The sequence below is a fragment of the Harpia harpyja genome, chromosome 17 (assembly GCF_026419915.1).
Source record: "Harpia harpyja isolate bHarHar1 chromosome 17, bHarHar1 primary haplotype, whole genome shotgun sequence".
In the NCBI taxonomy this organism is placed as follows: Eukaryota; Metazoa; Chordata; class Aves; order Accipitriformes; family Accipitridae; genus Harpia; species Harpia harpyja.
The window spans coordinates 6696760-6723162 of NC_068956.1; the positions used below are offsets into that span (position 1 = coordinate 6696760).

The 26403-nt window shown below is 43.0% G+C and overlaps 1 protein-coding gene across 1 annotated transcript in view; it reads left to right on the top strand.

Annotated features, from left to right (window-relative positions):
* Positions 1-8438: 8438 nt before the first annotated feature.
* Positions 8439-26403, top strand: part of SYTL2 (synaptotagmin like 2) — a 62581-nt gene continuing 44616 nt past the window's right edge. Inside the window, exons 1-2 of the mRNA XM_052812304.1 lie at positions 8439-8500; positions 23551-23998. Coding sequence (XP_052668264.1) covers positions 23898-23998 — 101 coding nt within the window. The 5' untranslated portion in view covers positions 8439-8500; positions 23551-23897. The remainder of the gene's footprint in view (positions 8501-23550; positions 23999-26403) is intronic.

Here is a 26403-nt window from a genome sequence, read left to right on the forward strand (position 1 = left end):
TCCGAGGGGCAGCGGCGCCCTCTGGCGGCGTGTGCCGCCGGGGAAAAGCCCGCCAAAAGCGCCGCGCCGTCCCTCAGCGGGGGGAGCGCCCCGCAGCCCGGGGGTGAGGACGCCATGGCGGGGGGGGGCGCGGATGAGGCGACACGCTTCCGAGCCTCTCCTGTAGGAAGAGTCAGGTGCAGCGACAGTGTATTTGCTTTGGGATTCCTGTACCGGCAGCCCACCTCAGGAAATGGGAAAAGCAAACGTTAACAACACCACAGGGGGAATTTAAGTCCTGAGAGGGATTTCCGTGTGGCAAAGGTCAGGGGCTGGCCAGAGTTTCACCCAAATGGATACCTACGGTGGCAGCCTTAAAACTGTGAAGTAAAATTGCAGCCGTCTTCAAGAAAAAGAGCATTTCCAAGCCCCGCAGTGGTAGCTGCTGTTCCACGCCGAACGCGAGCTGGGCCCACCACGACTGCAGAGCTGCTTTCTCAGGAACAGGCCCGCTGCGCCGTCCAAGGCACCGAGACGGAGCAAGCTCCTCCACCCTGGTAACCGGCAGCCATACACTACTGACTGCCTGTAACCCTCCTTGCCCCACACACCAGTGTTGTGCAAAAAGCCGTGCCCCAGCAGTGGGGACAGGGCGTAAGAAGATGGAAAGCAGAGCTGGAGGCTGATCTCGAACTGCTTCTGCTTCTCTCTTGATGGCCAGCGGACCTCCATGGGTTTTGGATCGGCTCTGTATGTCGTTCTCCTTCGTAGGACATTGGTGCCTGAGCCACGTAACCCTGGGAGCCATACTCTACCACAGAAATAAATTGTGAATCACTATAATAAACGCCTTTGTCCTCATTCTTGGGCGAAATTCACATTTACCTACTTAATTCAGAGTTTTTGGCCAGTCCTGTGGGAGCTTATGTTATCCTATAACAAGTCCTGTTTGACATACTACAGCAGTCTCTGTAATTAAGGCATATTCATTAAAGCAAGGACAAAACACTTTTAGCCCCATAGGCAGAGATCATAATTTGCAATGCATCTATATTGAAGACAGTAGGAAGATGCTGTTTATGTTCATTCAGTGGCCCCACATAACTGTTCAGATGAGAAAGCAAAAAAAAAAAAAGAAATAAAACCCCCCAAATCATTAAAAACTAGTGACTTCTAATTTCCTTCTCCTATATTGTGGATTGAGTGTTACTATTAGGACACAGTAGCCAGCTGACACATAAGCCAGGCACTGAATAGAAGGCAAAGAAAAAGAAAGAACAGCATCTTAAGTCAGCTGGCAAAGATAAACACAGCCTTGAACTTTGTACTTTGTAGCGCAAGATCTTTAACTTGGACATATTTAAATACCACTATGTCAAAAAGTAACAGTGCTTAAACCTGACTGTGGGCAACCTTTGCCTTTTTCTATTCACGTGGGCAGACAATACTTACATCTTTTAGAAAGTCTTGTCTTAGATCCAGAAAGAGAAAATATTATGATAAGTTTGAGTTCCTATTTTGCAGGTTAACAGTGTTGCCAGGATCAGGCAGTGCTTTCAACTCTTCTTTGACCCTCTGTTATCAAGCTTGAACACAGGTGCCAGGAAGATCTGCTCCATAATCTTCCTGGAGCCTGAGATTAGGCTGACTGCTCTGTAGTTCCCTGGATCCTTCTTCTTGCCCTTTATAATGGGTGCGACATTTGCCTTTTAATGGTCATCAGGAACCAATACATATAATATATGTAATAGATATAACATATACATATGTAGAAATATATATGCATTAAAGGAATTACCTAAAGGGAACTAGGAAGAGAAGATGGAGGAGAGAAATAGCTTAACATTTCAAGGAAGGAATTTTAAAACACCTCACACGTGCCCCTGAATCCATATCTGGTTCAGAATTGAACACTGATAAGCATGGGACTGCCATTTGAGACAGACCTGGGTGATAATGCAAGATGCTCTCACTGGTACATACTTTACATAGGGACCTTTCCCCCCACTTCTTTTGATACAGTTCTGGAAAGGTGATCAAAAGGTGTAAATCTCGACTTCCAAGACTGGGAAAACTGTTCCTTCCCTCAAATGGGGGAAGATGAGTTTTGTGACAAGATTTACTCTTTGTTCTGCTATGTGGTCAGAAACCGGCTGGACTGTGAAAAAGCAGTGAGAGCTGCTGCTTCCATTGGCCCTTCAGCAGTAGCTGCAGTGCTGGAGTTCACCTGCCTTTCTGTGCAATGATGGCGTGTCAGAAGTGCTTTGGGAGGAAGCAGCTTGTCTATGAAAATGTCTGGAGCTGGAAGGTGCTGCTAAAGAGCCTGGAAATGCTGTGTGTGTGTATTCCACCTTGCCACCTCTCCCACGAGCTGGGCCTGGAGAATTGCTGCTGAGAACCAGCTGAATCCCATTGGCCTTTCGGTCAGAAGAGAAATACTCCCTATCCTCTTGAGCAAATCCTTTTCCTCCAGAGGAACAAGGGAAATAATTCTTTTTGGGAAGAGGCAGCTTGTGTCTGGGGGATGCTGAGTTCAGTGAGGTTCGGTTGGAGCAAACTTCTCCTTTCCCCGTCTGCAGCTCAGCCAGGCCATCATCAGGGCTGTGGTGGCTATGATAGGCCTCCTTCTTCACAAAGAAGAGTTTCAAGGGCATGTATATGGCCAGATGTCCCAGCTGACAGAGCAGCGTATGAGTCTTCTGAGGATATGTAGGTTAAAATTGCCCCTCCTCTTTTACATTGTCTTCTTGACTGGGGAAAGATGTCACCACCTTCTGCTGTCGTGCACTGCCTCTTCTCTCCAGTGCCCTGTCCCAAACCTCAGCCTGGGTATGAGAATGAACCCAGGGAAGGCTTTCAAACTTTCTCAACTGTTCTGACCTGGGATTTCACAGTTATTGACGCATCTTCCCGTGTCATTTCAGCCCTCCACTGACTGCAGGAAGACAAGCATCCTACTGCGCAGCAGGCAGCAGCTCAGGTCCTGAGGGACAACTGGGCAGACCTGCAAAACCTTCAGGGCAAGGAAGAAGCCATCAAAGAGCTCCTCCCACAGGAAAGTGAGGACTAGGAAGACCACACAGGCAAGGAAATAGCAACCAGGCCACAAAGAGTTGGCTGGCTCTATTACCACGGAGCCAGTGCAATCAGCAGAGAAGAATAAAGCATTGTGTGTTGAACAGAACCCAGGGGTGCTTCTTTGGGACCCAGGTCTCTTGGCAAGACCTTGTCTGGAGGTGTAGCCTTGGGCCACTTCTGGGAGTTTCAGCTCTTGTTTTTTATGTTGCCTAACCCGCAGTGGGTTGTCCAAGAAGAGCCTGGGGAAGATCTGAGGAGGCAAGCAGAATCCCTATTCCTTCTATTGCAAAATACCCAAGAGGTGTTTGAATACTCCAGCAACCATTCAAAATCCTGTTTTGTTCTTTTTAAAACCTGCTCTTCTGTGAACCCTGAGATGGGGTGAAGGTGATGAGCTGTTCCTGGTGGAGAAACAAACAGCTCTGTCAATATTGAAGGAAGGATGAACCAAGGTGTTCTTCTCTCATGTGCTCCTCCTGAGCCATACAGAAAGCCCAGTGAGAGTCTGAGAAGGCAGAGGTGGGACCCGGGAAGGGCTCTGAAAGGTATAGGACCTGGGAGCAAGGCAGAAACAGCACGTAACTCCAGAAGTCCTGTATTCCACCGACAACATGTCCGTCACAAGAAAGAATGTAAGACAGCAGAGTATTGCTAGGGCCATTTTTGAACTGGGAAGTCCTGCTATATTCAATAAATATCAATATTGATAAAAGAGCAGGGGCAGTATGGGCCATTTGAGCAGCTGCCTATTTAAGTAACTACAGAAATTAAATTAAACCTTTTGCGAACACCCCCTAGGACTGGAGGAGAAGCTTTTGCTCTTTTGGGGCATTTCTTTCCAGAATTCTCAGCCTTGCACCCTGAGGGAAAGAAACACAGAAAATGCAGATTGTGCCAAAAAGAGGCAATGAAGAGAACGTGTTTTCCTTCTCAGTGACCTTCTAAGATGGGCTGCAGAAGGTGCTGCTCAAAGGAAAGCAAAGTTCACTCCAAAGAGCTGGTTCCTGTTCTGATTCCATCCCTAGTGCTGAGTTTCCCACTGAGCTGTCCCACTGACTTGATAACTGGAAGATAAGTTCTCATGTATCTTTAAATCTTTTTTTTTTCTTTTTTTTTTTTTTTAACATTGGAAATCTGATAAGAGAGGGTAAAGCCACAGTGAGATTGGAAATTTCCATGCGAAGTGCCAGACCATTTTTTATGTATCACTAGTACATGAAACTTGTTTGGGCTCCATGTTCTGATCAAGTTTAAAATGGCAAATTAACCTTTTTACAGATATGTGCATGTACAGGACTATTGTCACAGACTAAAACTACATATGGAAAGGACCAGAAAACACCTACCATGAAGGCTTTAATGACAAAGGACTATCTAATTAAACATGAGATGGCATTTCTCATCACTTGCAAAGCAGAAACTATCTTGATCAGTCCTTGAGGAAAACTGCAGTTATTCATAGACTCCATCTCACCTCCTAGAAATCATCAAACAGTGAATTAGGGCTTCATGTCTTTTTCTCAACTGGGCATTTGAGAGCAATCTCTAGCAATGCTGCATAATAGCTCAAATTTAAAGATGCCCTGGTCAGTGACAGCAGGACTTACATTTGTTTTGTCTCAGAGCAAAAGAGCAGGGAAACAATTAGGCCCTATTAATACACATTTGCTCTTTAAAGCCATCTCTTTCATGATCATCATTATCAAGGCAATCTCTTTCTTACCACAGAGAGCATCATATACAGCTAAATTACCCACACTGTTTCCTTTCACCATTTACACCTTCGGTATACATTTTCTTGTCACATTTTAAAAGAATTTTTAAATTATTTTAAAAATATTTTTTAAGACTTACTTTTTAAAGATGTAAAGAAATGCCTTATGTTGGTAAGATGGCAGAGGATTTGCCTCTCCCATGTGACACGACCCAGCAAGGAGGTCAGTAGTACCCCCATACACACCCATGCATGCAGAATAGAGAACCACTCACCTCCACCCCACACCCCAGCCCCGCAAAAAAAAAAAAAAAAAAAATTAGAAATTGAGTTTAATAGAAGACAGGACAGACAATGCTCAGCAGGCACAGGGCAAGGGCAGACAAGCACACCAACCAGCCCCATTTATACATGACTGGCCCCTTTTATCCCCTTATCCCCCCATTTTCTCATGCTTGTTCCTTTCCAAACCACCTTTATCCCTCCTTTTTCCCCACCTTTGGCTCATCCCCTGAATATCCCACAGGAGGTCTTGTGTAATCTGAAAATCCTCTTCCCTTGCATCCCATAATGTGTCTCACCCCCACAGGCAGTGATCCCCCCAGTGTGTAAGGTACTGAGGCTCCCCCAGGACAGCCCTGGAAGGGGCTGTGTCTCTGAAGGGGTTATTGGGGCTCCCCCCCCTGCCCTTGTGCCTCTGTGCTCCTTCATGTGTGTGAAGTTGGACCTCTGGTGGGCTTATAGCTCCTGTAGTGGGCTTGGGAGCAGCCAGGCAGGGTATTTCTCAGGCTCCTCCACCCGCCTTTGTTCCTCTGCCTTCCCTTGTGTATGTGGAGAAAAGCCTTTTATCACATAACCTAAAAGTGCAGATTGTTTTAAAGGAAGAAAAAAACCTTGGGGCCCAGGAGCCAACTGAAGGATGCAAAGCAAGGGGTGATGTAGTCAAAGCCACCAGCCAGGGAAATACCCCTACAACAATGAAATCAGCGGCATCTGAGATAGCTGTGATTTGTGTTAGTTCTCATCAGGGAGTGGCTGAGTGTTCAAAGGAGGTCGAGATCCTGCCTGGATGAAGCTGGAGGAAGGAAAGCAGTATCAGGTGGATTTGCTTCACTGGAAGTTACTCTCTCTTCAACTAATACCTGCCATTCTGTAAACACACTGAAGCGCTCATTTATTTTTCCTTTAATGGGAGAAGATGGGATGACTTCCTTTCTGCTTTGGAAAATGGCTAGAGAGAAAGATATGTTGAAAGAGGGGGTGTAGGAAGAAAGGTGATCCACTTTCTGAATCTGATAGGAATACCACGACACAAAGATACCTGCAGGTTTTTTTCTTAAAGGTGTCATAACACTTAGTGTTGTACTGCAATCAAAAACATGCTTATATCTTTTTATTGTTCCAAGAGCTTAGCAACTCTATGACTATGTATGGGGAAGACTAAGAGGAGGGTTGGTAGGGCCCATCCTTCTGTCACTAGCTTTGGTTCTCTTGGTGCTACCTTGAGAGTGCTCAGGCTCAATCCACATGAAAAACAGCTGCTCCATGCTTACACAAAAAACCAGCTTATTCAGATCTACACCAGTGCAGAGCAACTGTGGGGACAGGCTGTACACTGGCTGCAGACTCTTTCCATCTGAAGTTACTGAGGAATCAGTCTGAGGTGTGTGCATGTCATTCAGGTATTTTCAGTATTGTAAACACTCAAGCTATGAACTGGCAACTGGTCTGAGCTGGGACAGCCCCTGCATACATAATCCCACAGATTTCATTGGAATCCATTTCAAGAACAAATCACTAAACTGAATGTGAGTAGGAGAGAACCCAGGTATTTTAACAGACACAACACACACCCCATACACAGTTTTACAGCTGTCACTTGTCACGATGCCGGAGGCCTCTGCCACCTGGAGCTTCCTAGCAGCAAGGAGCTGCTTTTCCTAAGCTTGGGTCCAAAGTCCTTGATTAAAGGGTGAATTGGTTTGGGCAATGGGTAGAGCAGACCCATCAGTTCTGGCTCCATCTGGCAGGGCCAAGCATACCCACACCTGCCAGCTGATACAGCGTGTCTGGTCTAAAAAGACTCAGTTTTACTTACCCCTGCCTGCTGCCGCCTTCTTTGGGACTGCTGTGAGAGGGGAAAAAAAGAGATACTTACACAACAGAAAAGTACGTTCTATGTACCAAGAGTGCCAAAAAGGGCCCCCACTTCTAATTAACAAACGTAACGATGTTTCTTAATCCGCACTAAACAGGAGTTCAGTGTGGGTTTGAATAGGTACAGCTCAGTATGCTGCATTAGGGTGAATAAACAGGGTATGTGAATAAGAGATCTTTGAATGAAAATTATTGAGGGGAGAAGCCGACTTTGAAGCTTTCAAAAGGTCTCCAATTCACTTTGATCCTTGTGAACTAAATGGAAATCTTATTAAAAGCTTATTAAGCCAGAATTTTACTAGATGGTGCATGAAGCACGCTCTCATCCCTTATTTCATCATCAGGAAGGAAGAGCCACATATAAAATACATGATATTGAAAAGAAACATAATTTACCAAATGTTTACAGCAACGCCATGTATACTAAATTTTCTCTAAAAAACATTAAATTGTTTCACCATATCAAAGTTTGAGTAGGAGGTGAAACATAAGGATTTATGGTTAGCAGAAAGCCAGCGCTGATGACCTAGGATTTGGGGAGTGATTCAGGCTGGGAACACAATGGGGAAGTCATTCAAAACTGGGCTTCTGCAGGTGAGACCGGAGGAAGCGGGCAGGCCGGCAGCCGTGGGGATGTGACTCATGGGCTGCCCACAAGGCACAGCAGGCCCCGCTCCTGGGCTCTCCAGAGATCGAAATCCTCCAGCTGACCCAAAACAGAATTAAAATATAAAGCAAGTGCCGTGAGAAGAACGTGCATAACGGGAAAATACCACCACACCAGCTCTCCACATGACAGGGGGTTGGTGCTGTCACCTTGCTCTCGTATGGACTCCAGCTTCAGAAATCACCTTGGTCTCTTGGCTGCTGAGCAAGGAGAAGGTCCTGCTGAAACATCCTATGAAATAGTGGCATGTGTATTTCGTGCCACTAATTAAACAGTGAAGCACTTACAGTGGCTTCCTGGACAAATAGATGACTGAAACCTCCGTTATCGCTGCCTGTATCTTTACTGCAAACAGGGGCGTAAGTTCTCACCTCTGAGGTTGCCTATCACCAGGTTAAGTGAAATACTGATCGTTTTACCTCAAGGCAGCTAGTCAGGACAAGCTGATATTCCCTGCGTGGACTTCATGTGAAAGACCCGCTTTCCGCTGTGGAGCGAGCCTGCCTCCACGAGCCTCTGCCCGCTCAGATCCGTCCCCGAAGGCTCCTACCGCACCGAGGACCGAGTCTCACCGCTCCGCCCCGCTCCCTCAGAACGGCCTCTCGGTGCCACAGGTGACAGGAACACGAGCGCGGCTCCGGCGGGGGCGGCGGAGGGCGGGCCCGAGGCGGGGGGGAGCCGCCCCGCTCTGAGGGAGGCGGCGCCGCCATTGGCCCGCCGGCGGCGGAGGGCGGGCCGGAGGCGGGGGGAGCCGCCCCGCTCTGAGGGAGGCGGCGCCGCCATTGGCCCGCCGGCGGCGGCGGCGGGCCGGGGCTGCCACGCCTCGCCCTGCGCCACCGCCTACCTCCCTTCCCCTCAGACAAGCGGGGAGGCGGCGTGGGGCAGCGGCTGCCGGCCGGGACGAGGTAACTGAGGTTGTCTCCGACCGGAGAGAAGGGGCTGGGGCAGCCCGCGGAGGAGGGCAGCGGGGTCCTGCCGGGCTGAGGCGGCGGGGAGCCGCGCTGCCACCGGCCCGCTGGGGAAAGGGGAGGCTGCCCGGAGGGGTTTCGGGGGGTGGGAGTGTCTTGCTGATGGAGTGACTCAGAGGACAAAAAAAGGCGTATAAGCCACCCGTGCCCGCAGTGCTGGAACGGCGTGAGGGTGAGTCTGTTGGCAGCTGAGGAGCCCCGACTCCAAGCTTTTCGGCAGCCGGGCTGCGCCGCGCTCGGGAGTGCTTTGGCCGTGGTCGGCTTGCAGGGCCCGCTCGCCTGAGGGTGGGGGAGATCTCACAGGTGGCTCCCCTGCCCAGCCCCTCTTCGTAGGGCCGGAGGGAAGGGCCGCCTGTCAGCGACTTTCCTCGGAACCCGTCTGGAGAGCCGGTGTGAGGAACGGCAGCCTCCCGCCTGCAAGGGGGGCCGTGCCCTGAGACATTCCTACTCTGCTGAAGGGAGCTCCTGTCTGGCGGCGAGAGCTGAGTAACTGTAAAAACTTACCTGCACCTAGCTTCTGTAGGGGCCTGTTTTATTAAAAGAACTCTCTTTATTTAAAGAGGGTGCTTAGATCTTAGTTGAGAAATGTTAATGGCCCTTATGTAAATAGTAAACACTTCCATTTCAAAACGCTAAATTAATTGCATCTTCCACGCTGTCTCTGGAGTGACTTGCAGAGTTGGACCCGGCCCTAAAGTCTAATGCACTCAGTTGTGTCTTTCCTATGGGAGCTGAAGGGTCTGTTTATATGATTGCCATTGCAGGATAAAGGTCACTTAAATCTGGGGACAGATTGTCAAGTGGCAAGACAAGTATTTCTGAACTCTCTCAAAAGTGTAAGGGGAGGGGACTTAAAACATGCTTGTGGGATGCTCGGAAAATAAACTCGATTTTCCTTTATAGACGAAGGAATCGGAGTGTTGCAACAAAATATTTGTGTGTTTACACGTACCAGAGAATTGGAGATGTCTGTGATGGAGTGCTTAAAAGGCTGATGAATCAGACCACTTTACTAAACTGATATACATCAACAGTACAGATATCCAGTTATTAGTTCTTAATTACCATCAGTCATTATCGCTGCATTTTCCAAACAGTTCTTAACAATTGCATCTGTAAGTGGTAGTAAACCTAGGAGTGTACAGTGCCGTGGAGCTGATATCCATAGTGCTCATGACTACAGTTCTTGATGGTCTTGGTTGCTGCGGTCATGGTAAAGTGCTTGAGAGCTCTTTGGCAAGAAAAGCTGGAATCAAAGTGAGCATTTTGTGATTTTCATAAATTACCATCTTTCTTTGCTTATTGTTAGTGTTTTATGCACCTTGCTGCCTCCCTGCAAGAAAAGGGGATGATTGCATCTGCCTTTGACGTATTTCATATTATTTTGGGGAGTAAGACTCTACCGTAGTTTTGCTAGGCATCTTTCTTATGACTGATGGAACAGAATAATCCTGCAAAATAAATATCTCCTCTTTGTTCTGCAGGTTTATTTTGGTTTCACCTGACATCTTTCCTGCCCACTCTGTCCTTTGCTCTTATCTTGCAGATTTTACTATTTGGCTATGTTTTCCTGTGCACTGTTTGGGCACGTATACTGCAAGTGTCTGTCCATTTGCACTTATGTGTTATTTACATACTTAAGCATAGCTATGTTGTAAAATACTGCTAATAATGTTACAATGTTAGAAAATATTTATGCACTGTTACCAATTACCATATTTTAGTGTGCTTGTGTCTGGGTTTAAGGCAAGGAAATAATAAGCATCTTGCTTACTCTGCATCTACCTTATGGGTGCAGCTGACCTCTGCTTTGGCTGCAAAGCACATTCTTGAATTTTCTGAAGCTGTCATTGGACCTGTCTCATGTTAAAGGAAGTTTCCTTCCAGCATCTCTTGCAGCCCAGAATAATGTATTATCAGTTTCACTGTCAGACTTTTAAATTTCAGTGAAATAGGTCATCATGTTCTTGTTTACCAATGCTGACAAAGGCCAGAGTAAACGACACTCCATTGCCCCCAAAAATGGATGACAGAAAGGTGAATTTGTCTTTTCTCTAAAGCACTGGGTAGAGACCATGAACAGATAGACTCTCTGGAGTAAAGTCCTGTTATTCTGCAGGAGACAGTTGCCAGATTCCCAGGTAGAAGTATTGCTCCAATTTAGTACTTGGAGAAAACCTTTGATGCTTGCACAGAAGGTGAGATTTTAACTGTTGCATCTAGGAAAAAAGCTTAACCAGGAAGCTAAACAGTGGGATGAAGTCAAAGGAATTACTTGTTTTCTACCCTGTATTGTTTCCTGTGCTTGTGACAGAAAGGAACAGAACAGACTTCAGATAAAAACCTAACAAGAAAACATTATTTGCAGGGAAACATGAAAGTAATTCGTAGTCTCTCAATAGAAAAAAAAAATGTTTAATTTTATTTTTCTTTAATTAAAAGTGATGGTTTTGCCCTATGGAAGCCAGTCTTCATTCAATAGTGACTTGTTTTGAACCATAGTAAAGAATTTTTTTCTCTGCACAGAAAGTGCTCTTCATCCAGGATGGCTGACTAACAGATAACTGCTAAAAGCAGTAGGTAACCTTCTGGTGCTCAAAGTCCATCACCTGTTGCATTTAAAGTCAGCTTATTTAGGTTGCTCATAAGTCAATTTAAGGAGGGTCCTTAGTTTGGTCTTCCAGTGCCAGAACACTTACGCTTTATGGTATGTCAAGCCAGTGATGTTGCATGTGCTGTATTGGCAGTCTCCAGTTCTTTAGCTTATTTGGGCATAAAGTGAGTGACAGCTGATTTTAGCAGACCATGCTTCATTCTTGTGGTAGAGAGTCATTCCAATTCACCTGGGTACAGCAACTAGCTGTGCTAGATTCTTACTTCATGGTATGAGGTTTCCTTGCTATATGTAACTTGACTCTGTTTATTGCAGTGAGAGCAGCCACGGGAAGAGATACAATGTATGTGTGAGGAGAAAGAAAGGAATACTTCTCCCCTCTTCTTATTTTATAGCTCTTTATCTGGAGCTATTTCTGGCCTGAATCCCACTCAGTATCCTGTGCATATACACTGAATTAATAAACAACTCGACAATTTTTTTTCCTCCATCTTGCTATACTCCTTTTCCTCTGTAGTATAAATCTTCTAAAAGTAAATTTTTCTTTTCGTTTTCTCTCCCAGTCAAGGAAATCCTGCATTTTTGTCTCTCTATTTAAAATGTGTGTGTAAAAATTAAAATAAAGGTAAGAACAAAGGAGATGCTTATTTGCAGAGTAACTAGCAGAACAATATCCTAGACTCATTACCAGATGCTTTTATTCTACAAAAGGATCAAACTGAATATCGGTAAATTCCATATGAACTTGCCTGCCCAGTGTTACTAACAGTCTGATTCTGAATGACAGTGATTTACTTCTGTACAGGCTGGATGGACTACAGTTAGACTATGTAATCTCAGTCATGTAACTAGAGCTCCAGAGGCACATCAGTGTATTCAAGAACTCCTGGGTTAGAAATGGGTTTAGACTATCAGCTTTTTAGATCTTAAAATCTCCCCCATGCTTTTCTTCTCTACTAAATTTAAATGGCTTATGTGAGTCAAAACCAGCATTAAAATAGAACATCAGTTATGACAAATTAAGGGTGAGGTCCAAAAATAGTATGTAAGTGCACTTTAGGCACTATAAGCAAAAGGTATGTGTCTAAGTGCTGAGCAGAAATCTGTCAAACAACCAGAAGTAGTGAGCCCTTGACCTTCTATTCTGGTCCTGCCCGCACAAAATAGTTACGGTCTTTTTTTTTGACCATGCTGAATCTGCAGGTTGCCTATGTTCCACCTGGGTATTGCATGAGTATGTAGCTCTTTGAGTTGTGGGTTGGGTTTTTTTGTTGTTTGGGGGTTTTTTGTTTTGGGTTGGTTTTTGTTTTTTGTTTTTTTTTTTCTTTTTGCTCCTTTTTTAAAGCTTGGGATAATTTATGCTAGTGGCAATGTCATTAATTTTGTCTTGTTTCATACTGATTACAGTACTTCTCTGGAGATTGAGACCTGGATTAAAAATTAATACCCTCGGGTTATTGTCCTGTTCCCTCTGCTCTACTAGTACTGTACTGCTGTGTAGCCAGGAACGCAGGGCTGGCTGAATGAGGAGGGAAGTCAGGAGAGAGAGAGCACTTGATTTGTGATGTGGTGGCCTGACTGAGAGAAAGTAGACCTGGCTTCCTGTTTCAGCTTGCAAGGTTGTGACATCACTTTAAACTCATGGTCATTCTGTGAGACAGGTGGTTTAATCCCTGGTAGTGCAACCCTAAGAAGCGTTAAAAGTAAACCAAGTGAAACCTTCAGAGACTGTCATATATTTTGGTAAGCAAAGGGATGTGAGTTTGAATCCTCTTGGGTTAAGTGGTTTTGGGGGCTCTGTTTTTGGCTGCTTCCTGGGTATGTGCTGTAGCCATTGTGCAAGACAGAGCTAACACCTTGCATAGCTATGCTCTTAAAGAATGAGCCACTCCTGCAAAACTAAATACCTGTTCAAGGACAGGCATTACACTCCAAAACCCAGCCTCCCAAACTAAAATCCTGATTTTGCTACCTGTGTCTGAGAAACAATTTCAATCACAATCTTCTGCTCCTTCTTTCCCATCCCTGGGCTATTGAGCAGCATTTATAGGGCAAATCCCATTCATGCAGTGTGATTTGATATCATACCTCGTCCAGTGCAACTGTAGGCTGCTACAGAAACTGTTCCCTGCTCCTCAGTTCTCATGTATAGCAACTGGGTTTAGCTCTCACTGTATCCCTTTTGGGTCCTTGCATCATAGCGCTGACTCTGTGCCCAGAGCCAGCTACCTTGCTTTTTCGTGCCTGAGTGCTCTGTTTGGATCTGGCCATAAGTATTCAGTGAAACTGGTACCAGTCAGCGAAAAGACTGGGTTTTGCATGATATAGCCCAGCCCAGCAGTGCAAACAATCTTGTGAGTGAAGTTTTCATGGCTGATAGACTTCCTGTTATTCTTGCAATTTAATATCACTATTAAGGAGGACTGACGCTGCTGCTTGCTGGTTTCAACTTAGCCAGAATGAACCTGCTAGCAGATGGAATATTCATATTATGGGGCTATCCATTAAAACATCATTATGCACAGGAAGGTGAGTGATTTTCCTTTTAATAGGGAGCTATAGTAAGCTTTCTTAATGTATCTGTTAAAAACCCAACAATAACCCTGAAATAAAAACTTAATTGCAAAGGTTAAGTTCATTTTGGTGACTGAGATGAGACCCGATTCTGACTAGTCTATCTGCAGACTGCAGGCTAGCTTTTTTTTAACCATTTTGATTTTTAACTTATCTGGAAACCTTACCAAAGTGCTTTTTCTCCCACCTCCCTCTTTAGCTTACTTATTGTTTCTACGATAGCAGGACTCCTAAAGAACATTCTTTTTCCTCTGGCACCTGATTTCTGCTGGTAATTGGATTCTGTGTAAGGCCCGGTTTTCAGGTAGGTGTGTGCCTCAGTTACTGTAACAAGGACCGGATTAATTGACGCAAGCTTTCTTAGTAGCCTTAAGATTACATCAATTATTAAGTGGGTAATTTTAACCTTAACACAAGTGAGTGTCTAAGGTCAGTGGTTAGTCAGTCACCTCATGAGAAAGGACAGCCAGCGGGCTCGTTTTGGTTGCTGGCTCTTTGTGCATGTTAGTAATCAGTTAAACTGAGCTGTAGTTACAATAACAAGGTTGGTAGTTGAAAAGTAGGGGGGCTGCAGTGACAAATTAGAGTGATTTAGGTGAGTAAGGGATGATTTTGTTTCCCACAGCTACTTGTTCATACAGTTAATTATGTCTGAGAATGATGGAGTGCCTTTTGCGATGTTCTGCATGATCTCAGTTTTGTGTTGGGCTACAGGCAAATGCTCTGGTGAAGCTGAGATCGGTGGCCTCCCTCAGGGGAGGCAAAGATGACGTAAAATGTTGCCCTCTTGATTTGGCAGTTTTGCGCTCAACCTGTACCACAAAGCTGTTCTGTGCACCCTCCTGCAGAGGAAATGCGCTACCACCAGTGACCTAAGCACTTGGCTGTGACAGTGCTTTAGAGCAGTTCAAAGTGATACATAAAAGGGGCAACCTATTAACCCATGGGTTCCTAGTTGTACAAACATAGTGGAGAAAAATCAGTCTGTCAGTGATGGTGGCTGTCCTTGCTCAAGTAGCTCATCACCTTGACTCAAATGAGGAGTGAGAGTGGGGACTCTTAAAGTCACAAGGATGCAAGAGATACTCACTAATGGATTCTCATAATGAGATAAAAATAATCAGAGAAGTCATGTGGACAGGCTTTGAAATAAACCTTTTTCAGAGTTTCTTCAGAAACTGTATACTTAAAAGTCTTCCAGTTGGTGTCCAAGACTGAAACTGCTCTCCAAAATGTCTTACTGTCAGCTCAACAGAGTGAACATTAGTCTAAGTAAGTAATTGAATGCAAATCCGTGTTTGCTATTTGTAACATGAATTTCTTTGCATCAGTGCTGCTAGCCCCTCAATAATGTCATCTTGTTAGAAAGCCTGCATTAGCAGAGAGTCAGGACTACAGAGTGACTGTGTAAACTGCTGCTCAGTTCTTCACTTTCATATAGAAAACTATATCTAATCAAGATGCAGGAAGTGTGTCACTTGCCAGTAGCCACTGATAGGAAATACTTGCTAATTAGTCGCACATTTTTGCACGCTTCCATTCTTGAGTGGTACAATTCCCAGAACAGAGTACTAGCTAAAAAGTACTCAAGTACTTGCTGAATAGTATGAGAGCAAGGAAGCAGGGTAGAGGCAGGATAGTTCCCCTCAAGTCTCTAATATCTAAACTTGTCAACACCTCTACATTGGGAACATTGCAACTTTGATTTGCTTAAGGCTAAAATTTGCTAAAACCAAGAATAATATGTTTAACAACAGGGATTTTTATCAATTCCACAGCACTACTCTTTGACCATCCATATCAAGGGAATTAATGTAGAAAACATCCTACAAGTACAATGAAGACTTTGCCAACACCTGCCTGGGAAGAAAACAACGTAAAGTACACCACTAGTTATATGATTTGCTGAGGGCTGTAACTGCTCACAGAATCTGCGATTTTTTTTAAGCAGTGTGTCAGATAAGCATATGTATGGTCAGGAGATAGCTTCCCATAAAGGAATCAGTTTGCTTTCAATCTCTCTTAAATGTTTTAGTGTTCTACTTGAATCTGTTTTCAAACAAGATGTAAAAACGCTCTCTTAAGCTGAATGCTGTGTGGGTCTAATGCCAATGCTGACATGAAGAATGAGAAAGTGACAACAGGAGCTTGAGTCTTGTGAGCCCCCCCACTTCTGCTTTTGGAGGGAGGCTAGTCCCTCTGCAAAGGGAGATGAGAATAATTGTTACACAATAGACAGTGCTCTACCTTCAGAGATCTAGAGGACTGAGTCACCTTCATTATTATGTTTCAAGTCCCTTACCCTGAGAAAATATTCTTTGTGTTGTAACTCTCAATGAAAAGAATTAGCAACTAGAAGAACTACTAATTCAAACAATGTGCCTACTGGGGTTAAACCACAACAAAGTGCCAATGGTATGATGTGCAAGGAAATACAACTAGATTTGAAGAACCTCAGAATTTATAATGAGATATTGATGTTAACTTGCTGGAATCCCTGTAAATTTGAAGCTGCTTCCAAAAAAATTTTTTTTAGTAGTTTTATACTTATGGCAATATGAAATAAATGGCATGGCATCTATAGTTAGTCTGACAAGCAGTGGTCACAGGGAAAAGAAAAATTTAGGTGTGTTTCCCTGAGGCTTCTCTTAAATTTCCAAACCTCTTATTCCAGAGACCACATCCTCTTGAAACCACTGGCCTAATGATTGTATACCATAATAGGTACAGAGATTGACATTCTTAGGCACTGCTGCCAATATCCAAGCCCTATGAAAGAAATGGCAAGCTGCCATATGTGATTAGAGGGATTAGGCCACAACCAAAGTGAATTGTTCTTTTCTCTTCCAATTTTCAGTTGTTAACTTTTATCTTCTTTGTTATTAACATTTTTCTCTCTTGTTCAGAGTAAACTTTGTGTAATACAGAACAATTGCCTGTATAGTCCTCAAAGTGATGAAGGTTTTGACGACTTAGCAAACAAGAGTAGAATTAAATCACAGGCAGAGTTGTGTGGACCAGCAAAGCGGATGTTCCTGGAGAAAAGCAGAATTTTTTTCTGGTGCTTGTATTACTCTAGCTGTGTTTCTTCCAGCTGGCTGAAGATCACTATATAAGGCTGTCAGTGAGAATATTTTAAGACTGCAACTATTTTGCAGGTTAAAAACAACAGGGATCATTTTGGTACTGTTGAAGAAGGGTAAGGTGTGAGCAAGGCTTGTTGTGTATCATATTTTTAATTTTTTTCCCCACTGTGGCTGTTTTGAGCAGTTATCTGGTCCTATAATTGCAGATAAGTAGATTATTTCCCTTAACTGTATTGTGATTAATATTGAACAGGAGAACACGTAGGTTTATTACTGGAATAAAATGAAGCATCGCTATGTTTGTAAGAGCAACTTCAATGTTGCCTTATTATAGATATCCCCTACTTCTGCAAAAGGTCCCGGTTCCACCAACACTCTCCACTTTACATCTAGCTAGATAAGAACTTCTCTACCTCCCACTGACTAAACATACATGTTGGCAAATACTGTTCTCTAAGTTAATCTCTGGGACTGTTGGAAATATGATACACTGTGTACACTTAGCTGTTATCATTTTGAAAATGCTGTGATAACACCTCTTGAAAGAGCAGCTGGATTGGCTACAGATATGCATATCTTACTGGATGATCTCTTCCCTTCTGCCCTTTCAAGAATTAAAATGACAACACGCCTTCTTGTGTTTGTTTTAAGTTCAGGTCCTTACCATTGCAGGCAACCATGTTTAAAACTCTCTTGAATGATGACTTTAGTCCCTCTTGAAAGTTAATATGTTTTCTTTCTCCACTGCTCAAACTGAAATCCATAATCCTCTGATGTTCTTCACAAGTATGTTCATGACCATCTTAAACTATTTGCACTTGTGCCAGCACTGGCATTTAGCTTAATTAGCTGTTCTCCCTTCATGGCATTTGCCTCGCGTATTTACAGAAAAATTATAATCTCTAAGCCTAGGATGGTGCTGAATTACCTGTGACTGTACTGCTTAACTGTCAGTGGAGAATCAAATTTGTTCAGGAGAGTGTGATGATTTGTTTTTGTTCTAGTTGTAAAGCTGTAGCTTGTAGGACTCAGTCAGAGGTACCATTATTGCTTAAGATGACCTCCCAGGGTGGTAGGGGTCAACTCTGCAAAGCTCTTATTGCTGTTAGTGTTCTTCTTGGCTTCCTTGCTTCAAAATAAAGGTTTACTATTTCCTGAGCATGGGTGCAGGCCAAACTTAGTTACTTTTCTTCTGACAATGAATTTCTGTGCAGATGGAAATTGTTATATTACACAATTCCATTTATCTGTCTTCCTCAGCTTCCTGTTGCCTTATGTCTGGACTTCCAACTCATCCTCGTTGCTAGCGCTGATATGTTGCAGCAGTGGAGAAATAAAGTTAGGAAAATGTGTAGCTTTCAAATGCATAAACCCAAACCCTCTCATTTTTTAAGAGCCAATAGGTTACTTGTAACTGAACGCTTTATAGGCTGAAGATGTATACAGATGAGACTTGCTGATTAGCCAGGCCTGCAGGAGCTGAAGGAGTTGGCACAAATAGGGGTGTGAAAGCAGCCAAAAGTGTAGGATTGGCTGTCACCTTTTCCCTCTTGTTAGAAGGCATTGGCTTCGAGACAGATTCTCTGGAGCAAAGCTCTAGCAGCTTAGGTCTACTGTACAAAGAGCACTTGAAAAGTAATTTTGCAATGTAAACTTAGGACATTATGAGGGTTCTGCATGCAAAAGTAAATCTTGTTGATTTGGATGGAACAGCTGACTTGGGTTTTGGTGTTTGTTTTCTGATCCTGTTGATGAATTTAATGTCAGCCATGGCAAACTACTCCAACATCTTGCCTTTCCCTCGTTACATCCCATATGTATACACAGAGTAAAAATTTCAAAATCTAAACTATGATTGTGGTACCTCTTAATGTGATATCTCATAGTGTTTGGAATGCAGTATTCAAATTAAGATTCCCCTTTTGTATTTGGGAAAAAAGCAGTGGGCGGCGCAAACAGAGGTTTCTGTAGGGTAAACAAGTTTGTGGACAAGGTTGTATTTCTATTATGACTTCTGTTCTAGCAAAATGTAAAGCCTTACTTAAAGGAATTGAGGTGTATAACTGCTTGAGAGGTGCTGAGAAATTTTATAAGTTAAAATTTTTGGATGAGTGCCTCGCCTAAAGCATTTGGAAGTTGTGAGTGGCTTAAGAGTGTATGAAACTATATTTTGGGTCTTTTTTCTGTTTCTTTTATTGCCAAAACATAGAAGCTTTTATGCATGAGTCACATAAAACATAATTTCAGATTCCTGTTTATTACAGGGATTAGAAGTCTTCTATGAAAGGGAAGATTTTTGTGTGGTTTCACTTGAATTTAAGGTTTAAGAAAAAAATCATGCCAAATATCCCAAGACTCACAAATGTTGGTCTACAGCACATGACAGCCTTTCTCCAGAAACCAGTCAACGTGGTATTTCTATCGATTTCCATGATTTATTCAGTCTGATGTGGATCTTTCAGTCTTATTTGACACTTAGATCTGAAAACTTCCCTGGCAAAGGAAAACTTCCCATTGAACTTGCAGTGGCACCAAACTGTTGAGACTGCTTGGTTCTTTTTGGCATGTATAGGGCTTTTAAGAGAAAAAATTGTCAAAAAAGAAATAAAAAGAATTAAGCTTGGGGTGGTGGTAGCAGGTTGCTTGAAGTGGAGGAAGGCATTGATTATTTTTTATTCTTTTTTAAATTTAAAAAAGTTTTCTAATTAGCCTTAGGTCTTGTAACAGGTGCTATACTCTAATCCAGCAGTTTTTACTGTCTGTGCTTGGAATCAGTGCTAAAAATCTTTTGCAGAAAGCCAGCCTTGCAGTAACTTGTATCACTGGGTCTCATGAGTTTGGCCGAGCACACCACCCCCAGAAAGGGGTTTTCTTCTTGTTCGTGCAGAGACTAAGAACTGCTCTGGTTTCAGTTTGTGACTGGCATAGTTCCAGTGACTAAAGACTTGTTATCATAGTGAAATGTGATACAATTTGCCGTGTATGGATGATACACATTATAGGCGGGGGTGGTGGTGGTGGTGGTGGTGGTGCGCGGAACCCGACTGATTATTGCTAGTTTTTAAAACTGCGTATCCAGTGAGATCAGGGTCCAGTTTTTCAGGTACTCAGGCATGCCTTAACTGAAGCATTATATTGTTAGCTTTGCAAAGGAACGTAAAGGGTCTCAGCTGAGCTACTCAGGGGAAGCTTTTTATCATAACCTAGGGTGGGATCAAAGCCAACTAATATGATGCCATGTAAATCTGAATACAGGATGAATGCAGGTGGATAAGAATTCATGTTGGATTGTCCTCTGAAGAGCTGGGAGGAGAATGTGCTTCAGTTAAGCCAGACATAGTATGTTAAACTTAGCAAAACACAGCTTTGTGAACTGTGGAACCCTGTTGTATGATATCTACCAGGAAAAAAAGTGGTTAAGAGCCTGCCAGGGTAGGTGGTATCTTGCATCTGATTGAAAACAAAGTGGGAGTGCAACCTTAGTTGCAGAAACTGCTCTACAGAATGATGGTATCTGGCAAGTATAGTAGCAGTGCAGCTTGCTGTGAGTTCTCACAGCCTGTGTGGACGCTCAGCCCTTGCAAACGGTTGTTCAGCTGGGGAGAACTGAAGTTCTGCTTCCACTAGTTTTATTAATTTGAACACTGTGAGACATCAATGAAGCCTGCAGCTTGTTTTGTAAATGCTGTCCAACTATTTCTTTTAGATTTTTAAATTAATCTGATAGACAATATAATACTTCTTCCCTCAGCCTTCTTTAAACACAAAGACATGGTAGGATATCATTCCTATAACAGCTTTCTTACAGACTTGACTGACCTGAGGCAAGAAACTTGCCTGATTTCCAAGAAAAATCCTTGATGATTCCAGTTCTGAGCTGTCCAGGTTTTGTGGTTGCAATGTAAGCTTCTGTGCCTGTTGGCAGCTGTGCACATGCTATATAGTCAGCATCCAGGGCTCTGGATTAGCACTGTGGATGCTGACTGGTGTATCAGATGGTGTGAAAAGTTTCCACACAATAGTCAAAACAGATATCCATACCTGTTCTTAAGCTGAAGGAGTACTGTTGTAGGTCCTCAACAAATTTAGGATTGTTATGTTTGTTGGTAGCCCAATAGTAAGTACTTTTTACTTCTGCGTAATTATAAAACTGTCATTTTCCAAATATAAATAAAGTTACAGATGGCAGGTTGTTTGAGATACTGTTATATCAACCTTGTGGAACAGAATCCCAATGAGATTCATGGAGAAGATAAATACAGCAGCCAAACATAACCACATGCAGAAGGTTGTTGGGCATTGGGGTTGTTGGGGGAATAATCATTAACCTGGCTGCAGCTGCCTTCCACATCTGTAAGAATTGCTGTTATCTTTACAGATGAAGTTTCTCTTTGAGCAGTCCCAGTGCTGATATCTTGGTTTTAATCTCCTGGTTGAACTCTGTGGCCAAGCATAATGACTCGTTTTGTGATTTTAGTGCTCATTAGATCAATACAACATCAGCATTCTGTCTGCCAGTAGTGTCACACTGCAAGGGCCTAAGGCAGACACACAAAAATCTAAAGGGTTGTGATGGTAGCTGCCTAATAAAGAGACCTGTCCAATAACAATATCTGCTTCTGTCTCTCACCAGGTTTGTCACTGGGGATGTTTCTAAGGCTTACATTAAATTCAAGCTATTTATTAGTTTTTCTCTGGCTTTGTTACATCCATGGTGCTGTAACCCTGAGGCACTAAGAGGCTCTACTGTAGATACAGCTGACCTCCCCCCCTTGTTCCCCTGAGGTTTTTTGAAGGAGAGGTTTTTGTCTTTGACGGTTGGGATTGCCTTTTAAGTGAATAGTCCTCTGGTACCATGGCCTATGAAACAGAGGCAAAACAGCATTTTAAATTACTGCTTGTAAATGCAGTCTGGTTTGGATAAAGCAATGAGGTTCACGTACCACATGACTTCTAATTCACATATTCAAGATGGTTGTGTAGAAATTATTTCACATTTATTCATGTGTTCTGTAGGACAGTGACTGGGCCTACATGGGGTTCCTGACATAATTATACACTATTAGTGGTAAAATGTTATGAGTAAAAGTTAATTTATATCTTGTAAATTAAGTTGTATTGCAGCCTATGGCAACCATAGATACCCTGACTTTCCTTCCCAAAGCAGGGGCTGGTATAAAGGAAAAGGAAGTGACTCAAATGGTTCCCTTCCTCTTGAGCTCAGCCTAACTAGTCAGAACAACATAGCAGTTCTGACTCCATCCAGCAGCTAACAGCAGCTTCCAGAAAGTTTAAAAGGTTTACTGTAAGAAACTTGACTTTGCAAACCTAGTACCTGACCTTTCAGTGAGGAGTGTTGTGTGTTTTGGGGAAAAGAGAATTTTGGTCAAAGGTCTGTTATAGAATTCCCATTTGAGGGGATCCTGAGGAAATAATCTCTTAAACCTGTTGCTTTTAGTTCTGAGTAGTGTGTAAGAAGATTTTACGAGCAATACACATTTTTATTACAAATAGAAGACAAAATGCTGCAGAAAGAGGCATTGCACCAGTTTGGGAACATGCTCCCTAAGTCTTGAACTGGAGCATACAAATTGCTCTGACACATTCCCAGCCTCCTCCCATGTCACTGCTGCAACATGTTACATTTGGCAGGGTTCTGACAGCTTCCTCTGGAGTTTTCCTCCAGGGCTTGTGATGACTGCTGCCTTTCTCATTCCCTGAAAGGGGAAAGGAGGCTTTGAAGACTTGGAGTGGGAAGACAGGTGTGGAGGGCAAGGCACACAGTTTGGTAGGAGTGGAGTAGGGTCCAAAAGTTCAATGGCTTGTCCTAATGGGATGGTTCTTTTGTTCTGTTTGGTTGGTGACTTGCCAAAAATGGTGTTCTAGAAATGTGCTAATGATAAGTAAACCAGCATGGCAAGCTTGTGAGTTTTACCCCAAATGGTTGGTTTTTTTTCCTTTAAGTCTTCTGTTCCTGAAGTTCAGGCAATCTTTCTTTAAATAAACAAAATCCAACTTCTAGCCCTTGTGAAGAGAGTTCATGGATGTGATTCAAGTCTACACTGGCAGAAGGTGAACACCGCAGATACATGTTGGGCTGCCTCACTCTGTCCGCTGCTTTGCTGTGAATCAGGGCTGCAAGCAGCAATGGATTTTTCTTCTGAGATATCTGGCTCTTGTCTATCTGTGTATTGATAGCCATAGACACAGATTTCTTGTGTGCTCTTGAATATAATGTCAATAGATAGGACTACACGTTTTTGGTTTTGTGTTTTGTGGGTTTGGGTTTTTTTGTTTGGTGGGTTTTTTTGTTTTTTTTTTTTTTTTTACTTTAAATGAATGTGATATGTGTTCTTGATTTAGTTTTTGGTTTTGTGTTGGTATTTTTTTTTTTTTCCCCCCTTCCCTCTCCTACAAATTGTTCTGCTGACTTAAAGGTCAACTCAAAATGCACTTATTTTAAAGTGTTGTCATTTGAATGACACTTGATTCTGTGTTTTAGGGTGTGAGTTGTCATATTGGAAAGGAATATATTTTCATGGCCACCTTGTTCAAGAGGCCTGTAAAACAGGTTTGACTCGAAGTGACCATTTGAACTCCACAAAGTAGTTTAATCACACTGAAAAACTTGTTTCTTTTAATTAAAAATGCATACATAATCTACTTCCCTGATCCCTGATATTACAGCTTGTTCTTCCTTGTCTCTCTTTTAGGGGATGTTTTGTTTGTTCTTAAACACTGGATATGCTGGGTCAATGAACTGTTACTCCAGGAAGCAGAGCTGAGAGGGCAAGCTGAGAAGACATCATTGTGATGGCAAGCAGGAATTCAACACTTTCCCAAAAGTCTTTCGTCTAGAGAAGCATGCACATACTCTACTGCAAGAAAGCAGCATTTGGGGTTCTTTAAGCCACTGACTGTAATGTGGTCCAGTTTTCTCAGTGCCTGCTGAAAAAGACTTCTCTTGTTCTATACCTTTAAAGTGGACTACAAGACTATCCTCCTCAGCAGGATTGAAGATCTTCCTGGACACTTTACCAGCCCCTACACACACAACAAGATGATTGACCTAAGCTTCCTAACAGAGGAGGAACAAGAGGCAATAATGAAGGTGCTGCAACGGGATGCAGAGCTTAAAAGAGCTGAAGAAGAGAGAGTCAGGTAAGGGATCTAGCACCACATGTTGTCCTGGGAAGACCTACGCAGTTCATATACTGAGTTATTCAGAGCGCAGGAGTAGATAAAAACAGTTGTTGCTGGGTGCCCCATATTCCACAGTACTGGAGATTTTTACTCTGGACTAGATTTAGTATAGTCCCTGGATGAAATGCCTCTACCACACAAACGATTAATTACTGGCCAAAAGACTAACTGTTGATTTGGACCCTTACAATTCCCTAAGGGGCCAAGCACACTTGGTACGCATCTGGCTTGGTTTCCTCAGAAAAGGATTCAGTTTGCAAGTATCAAAACCTCTGCAACCTGAACTAATGCATAAGTGGGGTGATTTGATTCAAAAAGAGCACTAGTGCCCCAAACAAACAAAAAAGTCAGTATAGATGCAGTCAGCAATATGTCTGAATGATGAAGTTATACCTCAAACATATAGAGCATTGGAGCTGCAGTCCAGAGGAGGTACCAACGATATGCTCCATTGACAAGAGAAGTCCTTGCAATCTGTGACTAAAGCAGAAAATTGCTCCCTGTTTTCTTTGTGGTGTCACAGACAGAACAATGTGTTGCTATTATGGAGTGTTTTCTGTTCTGGGAGGTTTTCCTAGAGCTACTTTTAGCATAACTGCCATGAATAGAGATGTATGCATGGAAAGCAGCATTGCCCAGATGACCTGACTTTGAGAAAGCCATCTACACAGGTACAAATAGCAGTGGAATAGTGGTTTCAGCTGATATTGATAGCTACCTGCTCAGGAATGAGGATTTCAGTAGTCAGGCTTTTTTTTCCAGTGTGAAGGAAAGTATCCATTATAGGGTACGCAAAATGACAAGTGGCCGAATAATGAAAAACAGAGCCTGAGATATTGAAAGGTCAAAGTACTGTAACACAAATAGATGCTTACAGGTCTCTGCTGAGGCAGGATTTTCTCTCGTTGATTCAGTAATCTCTCGGATTCTTTCTCATTGTGAAGTTCCTCATGAAGACATGTATTTCCTATTTATGTGTTTTGAAATTATTCCAACCGTGATGCATCTGTGATGCTTCTCTTCTGCTGAGAAACATTTTTTAACAAATGCTCTCTGTGTAGGCGTACCCTGAAGCAAATGAAACAGCAGCCTGCCACTTGCCCCAAGAGCAGCGTTCATCTTGCTGCGTAGGCTTGTGCAGCCTTGGGGTTGTTTGGTCAGCATGTGGTCAGCGCATTGTTGAGTTATTCCTCTTGCTCCTTTAAGTGTAAGAGCAATAAAGGGCAAACCAGTAGCTTCTCCTGGTTAAAAAGGCTTCTCCTCTCAAGGCATTCGCTTCAGTGAGGACTGAAGGTAAAATCATTACAGGCAATGTTCCCAATTGTTTTTTCCCACTATCTTAATGCAACCTGAGGAGATGTTTTCACCACATAGTTTTGTCTCCTGCTTCAAAAAGCAGAAAACTGACTTTGCTGTAACAGAATGGGCATTTTCTTTTCTTTACTGTAGATAGAAGAATACTGACTTCAGTTTTGGAATGGTACAACAGTGCCAGGTCTGAAAGTGCTCAGGGAAAGTAATTGTAGATGTGAGTTTGTAAACAGCATCTGGGGAAGGGAACTTTTCCTGGAACAGAAAATCAAAAAGCTGCTCTCAGTAGTGGCCCGAAAAGGCTGTCAACAAGTATTTTTGTCTGTATAACTTCGCTTTTGCTATTTGTAATTCTAGTTCAGGAGGGTGTGGTAGAAAAATGCAAGGGACTGCAGGTTGTAGCAGCCTGTAATCAGCATGTTTGTTTCTACAATAAAATGTCTCTTCTGGTTTCTGAATATTATAACTTCTGAGAAGCTGGAAGCTTACATCTGAAACTGATTTTTCTGCATAGATGTGGCACATGGAGCTTGCTTCTTATGTATTATATATTAAAACAGTACCTGAATTATACCTCCAGCCAAGGAGATATAATATTTTAGTTTGAATTCTACAGCCTTGCACACCTGGAAGATTCCAAGAGCTGGGATTGAATGTCATGATACAAACATCATACCCTGACAAAGTGTTGTTTGTATATGTATATAATGGAAGTCTTTTAATGTGATCTTTTTCCCTCTAGAAGAAATTCTGAGGTTTGAAGGGTGTTCTAATAATCTGTTCCATCTATGGAGTCTGTGTGCCGTGTTCCTGGAGTGTGGGCAAACTGGTAACCTGACAGAATCTTCTTTGAGCAACTTCCTAGTGGAATTTTACAAATCACCTGATGAAGTCCCATCTCTGTTACCAGCTTCTAGTATTGCTTATCTGTAGTAAACCTGTGCTGATTAGACTGGCCCATGCAGCCACCTTAGGCAGTCTGCTTTAATTCTTGGTTTGTTGAGTACTGTAATAGGTGTTTGCCCCATCCTGCGGCTCCTCTTCTGTTGGTC